General features: G+C 36.8%; 1 protein-coding gene and 1 long non-coding RNA gene across 3 annotated transcripts in view; one reads left to right on the top strand and one right to left on the bottom strand.

Annotated features, from left to right (window-relative positions):
- Positions 1-17516, bottom strand: part of prima1 (proline rich membrane anchor 1) — a 28142-nt gene that overhangs the window by 5010 nt on the left and 5616 nt on the right. The window contains exon 3 of the mRNA XM_008400079.3: positions 12919-13051. Within this exon, the coding sequence (XP_008398301.2) occupies positions 12919-13051 (133 nt within the window). The remainder of the gene's footprint in view (positions 1-12918; positions 13052-17516) is intronic.
- LOC145550033 (uncharacterized) lies at positions 133-5006 on the top strand. 2 transcript variants are annotated; one of them, XR_014085874.1, is made up of 4 exons: positions 133-3366; positions 3609-3752; positions 3929-4066; positions 4167-5006. It is a non-coding gene; the product is annotated as an uncharacterized LOC145550033 (long non-coding RNA). The 2 variants fall into 2 exon arrangements; XR_014085873.1 differs by lacking the exon at positions 133-3366 and having other exon boundaries at positions 3373-3752.

Below are 17516 nucleotides of genomic sequence, written 5' to 3'. Positions count from 1 at the left end.
GACAGATCTGAATACAGTGAGTACAGTCATTGTCCAACTCAACACTGTACTTGGTCCTGACCATCAGAGCAACATTCTCACTGTGTGTCTCGTCCTTCGTCCTCATGGCTGAAAGCTCAGGTTAATATTCTGTTTTATTCTCCAGAATAGACCAAAAAAAAGTTGTTTGTGACATAAATGAAAAGCACAGTATGTAAGAAAACAAATTTAACCACAGCAAAACATAGTAGTGGCAGCATCATGTCATAGGGAAGCATTTTTCCCAGCAGTGAAGTTGTTCAGTTTCCAAATGCGGATCAGACCAGACCAACGAAAACTGGTTAGAAGCTACAAAAGACCTGAAGCTGGAGACTGGGGGGAAACCAAAGACCTAAATCCAAACAAAAAATCAAGTCTTGAAAATTGACATTCAGAGAAACTCTCCAGTCAGACTGAGTTCAGCTGTTTTGCAAATCTAAGGTCAACAAATACCTTATTGTTATTTTTTATAACATTTCATAGTTGTGAACTAGTTTGTGTTGATCAACCCCATGAAATTACAATAAAATGCAATGAAGTTGTAGCTGTAATGTTACAAAATATGGAGAATGTACTGAATATGAATACTTTCAAAAGTATGGTAAACCTTGTAGTATGGCAGAAGTCAGCATAAACTGCCTTCAATTTAGTTTAAACAAGCTCTCGTTATAATTTAAAACCTAATGTTTAATTCAATTTTAAATGAAAGGCACTTATGATTGTAATTATTGTAAAAAAGTGATACACAGATACATAGACAATCCAGTATGGGGTGTCGTTTGTAAAGTAAAAAAATTAGCAGAAATAATTTTAGCATGTCATGAGTCCATTTTTTAAAGTTATATTATTCATTCGTTTGTAAATGTTACTGTTTCAAACTAAATATCTCATTAGAAAGAGGAATATTTACTAGTTCTAAACTAAATATTTAGTAAGCTATCTAAAAAGCTAAATAGTTAGATTGCCAATTAAGTATCTCCAAACTAAATATTTAGCTAGCAAGCTAGATATTTTTAGCTCTAAACAGCTGGTGAGTCAGTGCAGTCACTGTTGCTGCCGATCCATTGGAAAACATCCCACCTCCTTTGTTTTAAGCTGAAATGTTTTACATGTTAGGAGGAAAAGAAGCAGTCTAGTTTAGTTTTATGGTCCACTTCCGGTTATCGGTAGGCAAACTTGCATATTAGCTAAACATTTAACTCTGAGATAAATATTTAGCTATTTATCTTCGAACTAGATATGTAGTTTGGGGAAGGATTCTAGAGTTTTTGACTTGGTCTTGATGAGCTTAGCATGTTTTCAGAAATAAATATGTAGTTTGAAGCTACATATTTAGATGTAAAGTAAATATTTAGCTTGCTAATTAAATATTCATTTTGAAACTGTGACAATTATAAATGGATAAATGAATGACATGGTGAAAATATGACGTTGACAAATGGACCCTGATTCCTTTCCTCTTATGACAGGCTAAATAAACCAACTTATTGCTGTTAATTTTTAACTGTGTTGTGTAACTTCACATACGGCACCCTACAATCCTCTGTGCTTTTTAATAAATTCAAAGTTGCATTCTTTTGCTGAAGGTCATAAAAGTTAGCGAGAGAGAAAAAAAACTGTGAACAAAGTGTGAGACGATGACTAAGACTTGTGTCATCTGGCTGGGTTTGTATGAGAGCACACCAGGGACACAGGACGGCCTTATAGGACAGACGCTGCCTGCTGTGTCCATGTGGACGCTCAGAAATGAAAGTGCCCAGCCTCAGGGGGGAAACGCATTCTGCTGCTGGGTTTGAGATGCCGCACTGATGCAGCTGCAGCTCTGGGAATTAGGATGGACCAGAATTTCACCGATGGATCCCGGTGTGTTCAAGCAGCCGGGGAATTTCCCTACTTTTCACGTGTCACAATAAACCTGCAGCTCCTGAAAGGATTTGAGTCTCTAATCAATGATCAATTCTAACCAGAATCTTGTAAATTGGAAATACTAGCTTCCACATACAAAGTCAATTACAACTTAAACAAGTTTAAATAGTTTTCAGACCCAACTAAGATAATATGAGTGATTGATTTATGATGTTCCTTTTAAGGTGACCTATTATGCAAAATTCCCATTTAGCATTTTGTTGTGGTTCTGGCTGAGTTTCTACTGCTTCTAAAAACAGCTGAAGAACTTAAAAAAAACACTCAGCTGTTTATTTTATCATTAAGTTAATGTCTTTTAGTATTTGAAAAATGAGCTGTTTCAAATACCTTTGAAAGACAAAATTACCAGTCAGCAAGCATTACCCGTCACCTAGCAACCCCTGCAAAGCGCAGCCTGTTTCCTAGCAACCCTAGCAGAACTCCAGCATATTTGGTCAGCTGGTTTTAATGCTGTATGTGCTGTACAATGGCAGCTGGAAAAGACAAGTGTTTAGTTGTTCACTTAACATCCAGAAACCGCTTGCTAAATTCTTGTTGGTTGTGCAGGACACTCTACTAATGCTTTTCAAAGATGTATGGTTGTTAAATTGCCCATCTGTTTGCAGCCATTTCCATGGGTGAGTGTAAACGTTGAGTTGGGGGCGTGGCCAGCAACAACTTACTTGGATTTAACGTGACAATTGGACCTAAAACAGATGAGGCCGAATGACTTTGTGCTAAATATCTAATGAATGTTTGGTATAGCCCACCTATCCTACCCCGGTGAAAAAAGTATACTTTAGTATGCTTCAAACATACTTAAATTTGTGAAAGTATACTTTAAGTATACTAAATATTAAGTGTACTACCTATAAGTATATCTGGAGTATATTAAAAATACACTTGTACCAATTTCGAAATTAGAACTTTAAACATAATTGTACCAAAATACACTTTTAATATATTAAATAAAAGTATGCTTTAAGTGAACAAAATATGAATGAATATGTATGAATTTTTAAGTGCCTTAATAATCTTTTACTATTTATTAAAATTGCATACAATAAAAAAGAATAATCATCCATTTTCAGATGTGTATGTAAAACCTTATAATCAACGGCATTAGCTCCAGTTCACACTCCAGACCAGATGGTGGCGGTATCGCACACTTTCATTTATTTAAAAAACGCCACAAAGAGAAGAAAAAACTTGAAGCAGGGAAGATAACAGACGCTGTTCAAATTCGCCATTTTTACTCGCATAATATTGCCTTCAAAGTAGAGAGGGCCTTGACAATAGTTACTAATTTAGGTAAATTCAAGCTGGTGACGTCCTACTCCGAGTTAGACGACAACACAACGGGACAACAACCGATGGAAATTAAATGTGTGTCACAAAAGGAGCCCGGGGGGGACGAAGGCTGCTAAGTGTTGCAAGCTGGTGGTAAGTTTGCTTATTAATTATCTTCATTTAATTATTAACAGTGCAGTAAAGATATATTACTATAGTAATCATTCAGCTTCATGTTATAACTGCATGGAGGCTGTTTGTTGAGACTTATACTTTAATTCATAAACTAACCTGGTTTTAATTAAGCTCCATAAGACAAAGAGACTATGATATTGTGAGGTTGTTGTTGTTCTAACTCGTTCATCAATGATTTTATCTTCAACATATGTTTTCAGTCTAACTAAGCAAATGAAGATGAAAGAGGAAGCCAGAGAAATCAGGTGTTAGAAAACCTAAAGACTTTCTGTCTCAGAAGAAGCTCTGACTCCACCAGATCACCAACCAGCTCTGAGGATGAACCTCCACATTGTCTTCATGATGTAAGTTTGTTGTTTCAATGAGGAGCTAGCTACATTTTCAACAACAAAAACTGCTGTGTTACCAACACCAAGTGCTTAATAAACATGATTTGATTTAAAGGTAACTGGAACGAATGTTTCTCTTCTTGTTAATCTAACATTTATCTTTAATTTTTTTATTTGTTGTTGGCTTTCAGGGCCCTGTGATGGACTGGTGACCTGTCCAGGGGGAACCCTGCCTCTCATCTGATGGCTGCTGGAAATGGGCACCACCAGCCCCCCTCACCACCCTGCAAGAATCAGCGTGTTCAGATCATGGATGGAAAGATTTTAAGGTAGTTTGTCTCCTTAAGTCCACACTTAAAACAGCTTCATAGTTAATGCCAACATCAACTAACATTGTTGACTATTTTTTTCTACTTCTAACATAAACAGGCAAAGAAGACACCCAGAAATGTTTTTCCACCCCAGGCATCCGGTCCCAGTCATCATCAGTTCTTATGATGTCACATACATGGCGAGTTCACAACGTCTTAAAATTTTAAGTATTATTTTTTTATTTGCCATTTTTCTGTTCTCTTTAAATACAAATGCTTTCTCTGTTTAATTGCTCTATTGTTCTTTTTTGTAGGATTCTGTAAGTCGCAGTGAACGAGAATGTTCTGTAGTTGATCCTCACTTTCATGTTTTATTGTTGCACTTAAATTTTCATGTTCATGTGTTCACTTTTGATGTGTAAACTGATAATTTATGTAAAGTTCATAAAGTTGTGAGTAAAATTGGACAATTTTAAAATGTTGGTAATAAAACAAAATATTTGAATTACCTTGGGCATCTCGTGTAATTAATCTTTCCATGTAATTTTAGCCTAAATCAATTAAGTACTGCAGTGTAGTTATGCATGTCATTTACAAAATAGGTACGTAGGAATAAAGACTTTCACGAGTAATTAAAATTGTAGTTTATTATCAATAGCAGAAAATCAAAACTAAAAATTAAGTGTAATTTAAATACATTACTAATATATTAATAGTATATTTAAAATATATTTGAAGTATATTAAATATATTTTTTTTATATAATTCTGAGACAGAATTATTGCACTCAAAATATAATAATTATATAAAAATATAGTAATAAAGCTCTGAAATATATTTAAAAAGTATAATTGAAGTTGTTCCAAAAAAGTACAATATTATATACTAAAATATACTATTAGTTGTAATTTAATACTATTTAAATACTACTAAAGTATACTAAGCACAAAATTATTTGTACCAAAATAGTACAGATAAGTACATCGATAAAAGTATACTGAAGTATGTTAAAATTTAGTATACTAAAGCATACATTTTTCACCAGGGTAACCTGTTCATAAAAAACTAATCGCATTTAAATACACTACAGCTGTGAATACAGGAACCGCCACCAGTAAAACATGGTGGTGGCAGTATCATTCTGTCGGGATGCTTTTAAGTGGCTGAATACGAAGTGGGAGAGTTTAATATGTAGCATCGTCCTTCCATCCATACATGAGACCAACAGCCTGGAGATGAACTGTAGCTTCAACTCAAAAATCAGATGAAACATTCTCTGATCAAGACTTGTGCAGAAAGCCGTCATCTTCAGACTCTAGACTGAACTGAAATAATATTTTAATCCACGTATAAGAATCCTGTTAAACCATGTCCAATTGCAAAATGTATAGCTGAGGTATCATGATGAATTTTTTATTTAGACTCATTTAAACAAAGTTCAAAGTAAAACTCTTTGAACGTCATGACCTACTATACTGAAAACAAAAGGTTTGAGACAATGATTCTGATCTTTTTAGTCCATGCACAAGCATTACAAACAAAGTTAATTTAATCCTTCCTGCCAGTTTGATTTGTTTTGCTTTTCACACAGTGAAATATTTAAGCCTTTATTTCAGCCACTAATGACGATTTTCTGTTCACATGTAATGAAATATCGAATATTTTGATTTTAATACAGAAATGTTTAACATCTGCTGAAAGTTTATTATCAAAATGCACTTTTAATTTGGCTAACGATCCTCAGGAGAGCACATATTAAATTAATGCTGTACTCTCTTAATGAGAGATTAAATTTAAGTAAATAAATATAATTAAGTAGCTTCATTAGAGCCTACATTTAACAAGCCACCATTTATGAGTCCTTATCGTTCGTCTCTGCGGCTGTTCATTTCTAATCCCTCCTCGCACAAACTTCATGTTTTGCTGACTGTCTTTTATCTTTATCTTTCTCATTAAGTAAATTGGTCCTGCTGACCTCAGCATCTTTTTGTCTGTCTTTCCTAACTGTTTGGCGCGCTGCCTTTGCAGACTCAAACTGCACTTGTTTAAAGCTGCAGAAAAAGACCCCCAAATTATTATTTTTTTCTGGTAAATATATTATTTTACTCACAAAAGCTTAGCAGAGCTACAGAAGCAATCATTTTAGTCTCTGCTGATCCTCTATATAATTATTAAAAGAAATAATTATCCAGCTCATTTCTCTTAATTACTTCATTGCAGTGAACAATCAGAGGCAAAGCAGGCTTATAAAAGCTGTTTTTGTGATGTTTCATGTGTCGTTCTGCTTCCAGACGGATGGATTTTCAGGCTTGTTTATTTTCCCCAGGATGTAATCTCTCCACGGAGTGACCATGTCACTTCGGGCCACCGCACGGGGCCACAGCGCCGGGCCCTCGGAGCGACCTCTACCCGGCCCTTCAATAATAAATGTCATGCTGTCGGCACATGGCAGGTGGCAACACAACCCTTCACAGGTGAGATGAATATTTCATGTCAAAGCTGTGCAATCACAGTGCACACTTTCCTGTTTGAAGTTTGGGGAATGGATGGTGGAGAAACTGGGACATGTGTTGGGCTGTTTACCATTACACCGGCCATCTGGAAATTAGTAAAAAGTAGAGATATTAAACAGGCTGTAAAACGTGGCTTCAGTTTCGATGCTGCTGGGTTGGCAGTTTTAATAAATAGCTGAATAATGTGTTGGTAAATATGTGGTTATCAAGGTTATTATAGTTAACTAAAACAAATGAAATAATAAAAACTGATATTGAGAACATTTTCACTAACTGACAGAAATAAAAATGGTAATTAATGGGAAAAACCTATAACTAACTGGATCTACGTTGTGTTTGTAAGACTAACTAAAACATACTGAAATTATAGATACAATATCCTTCGTTTTTGTGTTTATGAATATATTTATTAGCCTTTCGAAGTGATGTGAAATTTATTTATTTATTCCCAAGCAAGAAGTTTGATTAAAACTAACTGAATTAGACAAACAAATTCAAAAATTGTTTGTATTTTCTCAATGCCAGAACAATATGAGAGAGAAAAGATTACAAATGTGCTGAAGCTTTGCTTAGGTTGCTAGGTAACGGGGCTGGCCTTGGCTGGGGTTGCTAGGTAACGGCGCAGTGACTGATTGTGACTCAACACTTACGAGGTTTTTGAAACAGCGCATTTCCAGACACCAAAAGCATTAACTTTTTATTAAATAAAACTATAACATAAAACCCAAAACTATTGCAAACCTACTCCACACGCTAGGTTATTTATGCTGCTCCTGGATTGGCTGCTTTTCAAAGACCGGCGTCTTTGAAAAGCAGCCAATCCAGGAGCAGCATTTGTTTTCCTTGGCGCTGATTGGTCTTACCCGTCTCAGTTTTCAGTGATGAAAAAACTAAAACTACTAATATAACTCACAAAAACAAAAGTGAAACTAAACAACATTTAACTAGTAATGACTAATAAAAGACAGCAAACAAACTCCTAAAAACTCACTCAATTAGACAAACAAAACGTTGCAGCAAAACAAACTGAAGTTATAATGAAGAAACCCAAACTGTTATAACCCTGGAGATTATACTTCCCCCCCCCTCCCCGTTTGCGGTCATCTGTTTGGGATTGAATTATCCTCAGACGAGCCTCCCAGAGCAGGGAGTGATTAGGAAAAGGATTCATCAGTCAGATGGTTTGGGTTTCATTGTTTTGGCTCTGTAGATGGCCAACTGCCTGGACTGCAGCATCATGTCTTTTGCTTTGGATGGCACAGCAACACAAACGCAGCATGTGTCTGAATCCTTTGCTCACTCCCTGGTGCTGTTGACTTTAGAAAAAGATTGTTAGAAAAGTTGTTATTCTGCTTCAGCCCCTTTGCTTCTGACAGATGACTGGCAGACTGAGATTATAAGCACTAACTAAAGGGTAGGAGGGCTGGGACCTGCAGAGCTGGCTCATCTTCAGTCTGTGATGCTCCGGCTTTGGCCCTCGGCCAGCTGGTTTTCACTGGGAAAGCCCGGACCACTGAGCGGCTGGAAGGGCTATATATAACCAAATGTGTTCTTCACAGTGACAAACTCTCTCTCACATTGTTACTGACCAGGACACTGAATTACTGCTTTCGCTTGCTTCAGGAACAGGGGCGTGAAAAAGCTCACTAATTTCAAGTAACGAGTGAAATAAGGGATTATAATTGCAAAGAAAGGAATTAGATTACTGGTAATTCCACACAAGCAGACTGCGTTACTGCGATTGATGATTAATGATGGTTTTTTTTCCAGCAAATGGCCTTTTTTGAGTCTCTATACTCCAGTTAAGCTATGCTAAGCTAGCAGGCAGGAAAAATTAGCCTCGATGTTCCCAAACTTTTCCAGACAATTCTACAAAATATGTAAAGAAACACTGAATTATCTTTACGTATTTTTTCTCACTTTTATTTATCATTCAATAATTAATTAGCATAAATGCTTCCTTCTGATTTTACTTGGCTATGAGTTCTGTGTTGGAAATTTTATCTGGGAATATTTGATGACTTCTTTTAGTCTGATGTAAAATTTATAAAATAACATTTTCCACCTCTGTCCTCTCTTTTGATAAGAAAATATGTAATATTTTATACCATTTACTAATCCCATAAAATTGTATTTAATCGCTGCAGCTTAGGTTTTTTAGTCGTTTCCTCCTTTCGTGTTTTTCTTGTCATTTCAAAGCAACTTGATGAAATTTGACTTGCAGCCACTCAAAGATGAAAATGACAAATGAAAATAAAGACTATTTCATTTTTCAATTTCAGTCTCCAGTAAGATATATTAACTTATGTAATATAAAAATGACTGAAAAACAGACTTTTTAAAATAAAATTTCTGATTTAAAGATTTTTTTTTTCTCATCTTACTTTCAAATTTCTGATGCTCCCACTTTGGAAAACAATGCCACTGTAACAAACAAATCTACTTGATAGTTTTCTCATCCTAAACAGACTCATGTGTTTTGTTTGGGTAAATAAATGTTCATTGCAATCTAAAGCTGCAGTAAATTTAGATGAAATTGCAATTTTATTGTGCCACCCAGTGGCGCAAAAAGTGGGTATGCAGGGTATGCAACGCATAGGGGCGCAGCACCAGAGAGGGCGCCAAAACCCCGTCTGGAGGGGGCGGCGCGCCAATGATGTTTTCCTGTACACTTCTGCGCGCCTTACGCTCCTTCACCTCGCGCACATAACGAGGTAAATGTAGCGAGTTTTACCTTTCACGTATCGTCGCCTCGGGGCGGGGGGGGGGGGCTGAGTGAGCGTCGCTCCTTGACCCTGACGTTCCTTCCCTCGGTCGGGGGAAGTGGGGGGCGGGGATCTATGTTTTCGCATCCACCTGAATAATGTGTAGTTGCGCCACTGGTGCCACCCTTCTACAGGCTGTGGCCCCCCACAGAGAGAAATCTAGACACGCCCCTGCTCAGTAAACACATCACATCTGTCCTTTCCTCTGGACGATCAGCGCGCTCATGGCGTCATACTTTCACCCGAGCAGCTCACCTCGCGGCTGGTGACTGATGAATGCGTAATGACGCAGTCTGGAGCCGTGCATGATGAAGCCTGCAGTCTGGAGCCTCGCAAGCTTAAGGACACAACCTGCTTCTTGCATGTATAAAAGATGTGGTCTGCCACTGAATGACTGCGCAAATTAATCCATAAATAATGGCTTGGGTTTGGAGCCCCAGCTCGTATTGCGACGGCACGTTCTTACCACTGCTGCATTAAAAATGGTGCCTGTTGGCTACGGGAGGATGGAGGATTGCCTTGATGAATTCCTGAGCCAACCACCCATTACTTCCACGCCCTGACTTTGCCCATTTGTTGTTTTAAATAAAGAGGAGGTGGAATAGATTTCTGCTGAGGGAAGCACACTTAATACATGTCCATAAATATACAGAGGAATGAAAGTAAATATCTTTAAAATTGCATAAATAAATTAGAGAATAGCCCCTAATTTAAAGGCTGAGAGCCGATTTCACATGAAGTGTGAGATCAATGTTTGCTCCATGTTTTATTGAGAGTGTAAATCTGCCAAATTATGCATGAGATGAGCGCATTTAAGTTTTTGCTTAGTCACAGTTTTCTTCTGTTTCACATCAATTAACCTACTTTAGTATTGGATAAACCTGAGTAAATACGAAAAGTAGGTTTAAAATTATGATTTTATTTATTCAGAGAGAAAACGTAAAATAAAAACAGCTACAGTAAATGTTACACCCAGATCATGAAGTAAGCTAACATGTTTTATAAAGATACACAATGTGCTCTGAAAATTAAGGGTGCGTTCACACCAGCCCTCTTTAATCCGCTTTAATCCAACTCCAGATTTTTTTTTAGAAAGTCCGTTTCTAAACTCTGTTCCGTCTAAAACCAAGGTTTCAATTCACTTAAAGTGAACTCTGGCATGATGCTAATGCTTATCTGACCGCTAAGCAGGAAGTGGACTACAGAGCAGGGAATTCTGGGTAAGTAGTACCACCAGCGGGAGAAAAGGCTCATCATCTTTTACCGGAGACAAAAGAGAAATCCTACAACCGCTAAAATTTGATGCCGTTCCATTTTTTGTTGACATTCCATGAAGAAGAAAGTTGCGTTCATGTCTTCTTTTGAGGTTTTTGTGTCATTTCTTCCTGTAGTTCTTGTTGCAGCGCCACCACAGGCGAGGAGGGGAACAGGTTTTTCAAACAGTTTGGTTTGTTTGACACAGAGCAGTGAAATAAAACCCCAGCAGCTGAAAATGTAACAAACGTAGCAGTTTTGATTCCCAGTCGAACCGAGTCTACCGGACCGTCAGATGTGAAAACACCGACAAGAAACAGACTGACATCTGTCTGCCATTTCTAAAGCTTTGGGATTCCAGTGAACCCCAGAGAGAGCCATCAACTTCAGATAGAGAAACATGAAACCTTCCCAGAAGTGGCCTGCCAGTGAAAATTACTCCAAAAGCCCATCAGTGACTCATCCAGGAGGGTTTAAAAAAAAACTTCTATGCACCACAAATCTGGAACAAACCTCCAGAAAACTGCAAAAAAACAAAAAACAACTAAAACACCAATTGAAAAACCCATCTCCTTAGAGCTCCCAGTTATTATCCTGCAACTAGTAAAAACTGGAAAATACATTAATTATACTCCGTTTGCAGCTTATTATTTCTCTTTATGTAGCCACTCAAATCTAATGCTTTTTATTTGTTTATTGTGTTATAATTTTATCATGTTTTTTGAATTGCTTTGTTGCTGAAATTGCAACACAAATAAACTTGATGGTAATAATAACACAAGAAACAAGGAAACAGAAATGTAAACAAACACCAAGATTCAAAAGGTTTGAGGAGAACAGAACCAAACAACAGAAAAGAGGTTTCCAAAGTTATACATAAAGAATTAAAATAAATCTCAAAGGAATTAACTGAATATGAAAAGCAGGGACAAATCCTAAAATAAAGCAAAACTAAAACTCATGAGATGAACAGATAATAGAAAATCAATTTGAAAACTACTTTTTGTACTTATCGAGTTTATATTTCTCTGATTACATGGATTTATTAGATAAATGTGACAAAAAGAAGCAGAAACAGGAGAAACGTTTATATTTTTCACTAAAAAGCAGGATGTAAACAACTTTTGGTTGTACGTTTATCTGGAGGTCAGACAGTTTGTGTGACACTAGCAGCTCAAAACAAAGTCTGAATCTGTTGCTGCTGCAGGCGCTAAGCTCAACTTTTATCTTTTAATTCGCCGAATGGGAAGGAAGCTCAGAACGCTTTGTGTTGGGATCCCAATTCTTGCCTCTTTTGTTCACTTTCACAAAGCCGGCTCCAAAGCATTAGTCACATATGGAAATGTTCCGAGCAATATTGTTTGCTGTGTTTGCTCTTTGGTTAGCCACGCTGAAGAACAAGCCTGTGGATCTCCTCCTCTTAATTATATAACTTGGATTTTGTTTTGTTTCTTTATTCTGGGCCCAGTTTTTCTAATTATCACCTGTAATGTGTATTTATCTAAATACTAAATTATTATTCATCTGTGTATTAAATGGATCTGCTTTCCTCAGTTGATGTGTGATTTCCTGCCTGCGCTGCAGTTTGTTTAACGATTCATTTTATTTAATCGATCTGACCTGCGTTTGGACTCTCTTCATCGTCTCAGTCTGCACTTTGAGAAATGACAGAAAACTAGAAGCTGAGAGACTACAGAAGCAAGATGGTGTTTTTTAACGGCTTGCAGATTGATTCTTGTGACTTCTGTGCCTTCAGCAGAGTGGCAATGGTCAACAACGCATTTAATAAAAATCTGTTGTTATATTTAGGCCTGTCACAATAAAAAATACTCCACATAAAGACATGCAAAATGTTTTTTATGTTTCACAGACACGAGAATGTTATATCATAAATGATGTTCCCCATCTCTATCGAAAAACAAGGTAACACTTTATTTGACAGGGTGTGGATCAGACTGCCATGACACTGACATAAACATAACACCTGTCATGAAGACAAACGAGTCTTTATGAATGTTTACGACGGTAAATAATGACACTTTTAATGTAAAGTTGCATTAAAAGTCCATTAAAATGGTCAACTTTGCATTAAAAGTGTCATTATTTACCGAATGACACTTCATGACAGCAGTCATAAACATTCATAGAGACTCGTTCACCTCCATGACAGGTGTCATGTTTATGACAGTGTCGTGTCAGTCTGATGCACACCCCGTCAAATAAAGTGGTACCAAAAACAATTTCTGAATATTTACAGCAACATTTCAATCAATCAAATTTATTTGAATACCACATTTCAGCTGCGAGGTGCTTTGCATGATAAAAAGTTTCCTCTAACCTTTTGATAGCCTTGTAGCAGATGATGATGGCAGAAAGGAGGAAGACAACTGAGGCACAGCTCACTGTCCCAAGCACTATAATGTCCACTTCCATCCACCAGGGCCTCAACAACGGCACCATGGGCTCTGCAACTGACAAAATGGAGAAAAGAGAGAGAAAATGAAGCAAAATTACAGGTGCAATCGATTAATCGCTTAATTCTGGCGATTAATCGATTAATCAGATGGAAAATTCTGCAGATTTTTGTGCTCTGCCACTGACAAAATGGAGAAAATTAAGCAAAATTACAGCTGCAATTGGTTAATCGATTAATTCTGGCGATTAATCGATTAATCAGATGGAAAATTCTGCAGATTTTATCTAACCTCTAACCACTTAAGCTTATTCTATGATCATATTAGAAATAAATTTAAAAATGTACCATGGTTGGTTTACTAGAGATATGGAGTCATGTGTTATTAAATTATTATTGCATTTCCAAAACATTTGAAGCATTCATGTTCAATCGTGGAAAAATTATATATTTGAAAATAGGAACATTTAATACCAATTTAACAAATTCAAGTAATGTAAATACATTTAAGAATGAATAAAAGCACCTTAAATGTACATTTAGGGCAGCTGCAACTAACAATTATTTTAGTAATCTATTAATTAAGGTGATTAATCGATTTAACATTCTACAAATTGTTCTTTAAACACAGGCTTATTCTATGTTAATGCTTGAAAAACATCTGGAAAACATTATTTCTAGAATGTATTTATAATATTAGTGGTATTTTTGTGTTTTAGATGAGAAATTAAACATTTTGCTGCCTAAAATGCAAAAACATAGATTTTCTTTGGTGATTATTTGTAGCAAAGGATGCATCTGCAACTAAAAAATACTTTTAGCATCAACCTTTTCTGCTTGACTTAACATCAGTACATTTTAGGGCTGATCTGTTGAATGTTTTTAGGATTTACCAATTACCACCAAAATTGGCTCAACAGGATTTTTTTAACAGAATTTCTTTTGTTTTTTTATTTTAAATGAACAATGTAAATATTTTTTGTACAAATTTGAATTAATTACTGCTGTGACTGTGTTGTTCTTTCACCAAATGACATTTTTCTGAGTCAGTCAATGATTAATTGATTACTAAATAAGTTGATGATTATTTCAGTAATCGATTAATCGCGATTAATCATTTCAGCTCTAAACAAAATGTAGGTACCATAAAAAATATTTGAATTTTTAAGCATTTCGTTTTTACCCAAACCAATAGGTGAGCAGCAGGGATGCTCCTGTGTCCTCGCTGGTTCTGCAGGTCTTGGGTTCAGTGTTCAGAGATATCCAGCCTGACACCATGAATCATTTAGGGACCCGTCAGCCCCCCTTACACCAGCACTCTTGTCTACACAAATTACCGTTGCAAGAACCTCCTGCTCTTTCCACATTAGATCCGTGGAGTCGGACCACTCACCGGGATGTTGTGTAACGTTACGTGCATCAGCAACTCCAGCTTCTCTCTACGCATCATGCAGAATTTCATTGAAGTCGCCTGCAAATGTTTATCACCTTTATCACCTTGGAAATACATCACACAGCCTAAACAATAAACTAATAACTCTGAATGTGATGTTTTTTAAGCCAAAACAACAAATACTTCTTCTCTAAGTTTTGATTTTCCGGTGCAGCTCATTTCCCCAGAGTGAAGCGATGGCTCTGTCATAAGTCGCTGTAAATTTAAAAGCTCTTCTCTGCCAAACTCTCATTTTAATCCAGCGTTTCGTCACCGGCTGAAGACTCTAATTCAGCCGGTGTTAAGGATCTACCGCAGCGTGATGAGGCTCCAGTCCTTTGAATTAACCATTTTTAGCACACAGACTCTTATTCTCCAACCTTTTATTACCTCCTTTTGGCAGACAGATATGGTCCCAGTCATTGTCCTAGTTTTTTTTTCATGTCGGTCATGCATATTCGATGCATTTTTAAAGACTATAGAACTTCAGCTCTAAGACCTCTTCAAATCAGGTTACAAGGGGAATATCAAGATAATTATGCCTCTCTGTAGTAAAAAAAAAAAAGAAGCCCTCTCTTAAAATAAATTATTCATGCTGTCTCCACCTCCTGCAAACAGTTCTGTGTTAAGTTAGGGGAGAATATAAATTGGACCACTTATACTTTTTATGATGTGCTGCTGCTGCTGCTGGACGCTGAAAACATGCGGATGCAGCACAAGGTAAATGAATCACTGGGCACAATTGGGCGTCCAAACCCCCACCTTTGGTTGCAGTCAGATGGCCGTGGCAGCACTCATGCAGTGACCTTGACAACAAGCACTGAAGGGTCTATAACTCTTGATTTTTAACTCTCGGGGTGGGGAGTGCGGGGAAGAGATCCATCTACATTGAGCGGACAGAAAGAAAATCATTGGGAGTGATAGATTAAAACCTTCCTACCCACTGATTAAGTGCTCTTCTTTTCTCGGGGATAAGAGGTGAGTGATTCCAAAGTGCAGCGCAGAAGGGCTGCATCATCAGCTCCGCCTGTCCCATAATTCAACGCTCTGTTTTTCTGGATGCTTGAGATCATACAATCATAAAAACTTTTAGCAAGAAATGCTCAGATTTTTAAGATGAAACATGATCATTTATTTCCAAACGCTTGGCTATTTTTTCTTAGGGTGAATTCAGATCATTCAAAATAAATTATGAAGTCTTTGTCAACAAAATTGTCTTTCAAAAAATGTACAAGTTTAGACCCAAGCACCAGACTGAAGAGCTTAATCATCCAGTTTTTGGTAGAAAGAAAAGGGGGGAAAAAACTATTATACGATTAATTGATTCATTGTGACAGGTCCACACATAACTTTATATTTTGATCAGTCTGATGATGTAATTTTTAAATATTAAATTTTGTTTTGATCAGTTACTCAGAACTCGAGTTGCATTTTTACCAAACACTTTTTTACTTTTCCTTGAATAAAAATGTTTTGAAGTAGCGCTACTCTTGCTTCAGTACAGTTTAGTGTTAATATCTGGTTTCTGCTGGTTTTCTCACTCCGCCAGCTGATAAACCTTCACAGTGTGAGACGATTCGGCCCCATGAGGAGCAGAAAACTGCCGCAACCAGCAATAGATCAGCACAGATGTACTGTAAGAGCCCAGTGTGCATCAGCACCAACATGGTCTCTTCATGCTGCCGGCTAAACTTTGAAGGTGGAACTGCTGCACTGTTTCATTAGCACCTTATTAGCGAATTAAACGAACTCCTTTGTGTTACGATCGGGGGCGGCGGGGCTCCTCACGGGGAAAACCCTACCACTGAACCTCTGAGCATGGCGGCCCAGCAGGCTTGGATTTCTCAGACAGTTGGGTACTCCCTAAAGTCAGACCCAGCATAAATTAGTCCTGTGTTCAGCTGTCAGCATCCTGCTGGCTCTATTACATGCACAGATGCAAGAGTGCAAAACTGCACTCATTGCACTAATCTCAGGGGGGCTGATGGTACATTTTCCCCCCTGCGCAAAAACAGAAAAGCTCCAAATAGTTTCCTTAAACTTTTTCTGTTACTTGAGGTACATGCTGCAAAGACACAAACTCTTGTCAATTGTTTTTGGTTTATACACTTGAAATAAGACAAAACTAACCAAGCTAGCTTACATCTTGCAGTTGATTCTTGGAGACATTCTGTGGTCTGATGAAACTAAAACTGAATTGTTTGGTCATAACGATCATTGTTACATTCAGAGGTAAAAATGGAAACATGCACTCCAGTTGTAAGGTATAGGAGTGGTAGCATTATGCTGTGTAGGCGTTTACTGCAGGAAGAACTGGTGCAAAACCGACAATATCAGGATGAACACTGCAAAAACACAAAATCTTACCAAGTATCTTTAGTCTAGTTTCTAATGCAAATGTCTTAGTTCACTTGAAATAAGATGAAACTAACTTACAAGTAACTTTTTAGCAAGATACTGGAGATTATCTAAAGTTAATAATTCCTTAATATGGATTTTAAAAGCACTTGTTCCAGTGTCAGATTATTTCCACTTAGAAAAATAATTTTTTACCATGTTATAAGTGAAATAATCTGCCAATTAAATTTATATTAAGGAGTTATTTACCTAAAACAAGCTTCTATATTTTTCTGGATAGTTTCTTGTCAGTCATTTTTTTGTCTTATTTTATTTTTACTAAGTTATTTGCACAAGAAACTAAACAAAAGTACTTGGTAAAATGTTGTGTTTTTGCAGTGTATTGGCCTGGCCATTGCACTGCAGAAAACAAAATCTTACCAGGTATTTTCAAGTTTCTAGCATAAATACCTTAGTACGCTGGAAGGACAAAACTCACTTCCAAGTAACTTTTCAGCAAGATACAGCAACTTGTTTTAAATCAATAATTCCTAAATATTGATGAAAAAGTATTACTTCCAGATTGTTCTTTTAAAACATTGGAAAATTAAATAATCTGGCAGTGGAACAAGTACTTAAGGAATTATTTATACAATCATATATCTTGCTGAAAAGTTACTGAGTTAGTTTTGTCTTATTTTCCAAAATACTTGAAATTAGACCCAAAATACTTGGTAAGATTTTGTATTTTTGC

Source organism: Poecilia reticulata, chromosome 22, assembly GCF_904066995.2.
Source record: "Poecilia reticulata chromosome 22, P_reticulata-male-v2, whole genome shotgun sequence".
NCBI lineage: Eukaryota > Metazoa > Chordata > Actinopteri > Cyprinodontiformes > Poeciliidae > Poecilia > Poecilia reticulata.
This window is presented reverse-complemented; position numbering and strand designations above follow the sequence as displayed.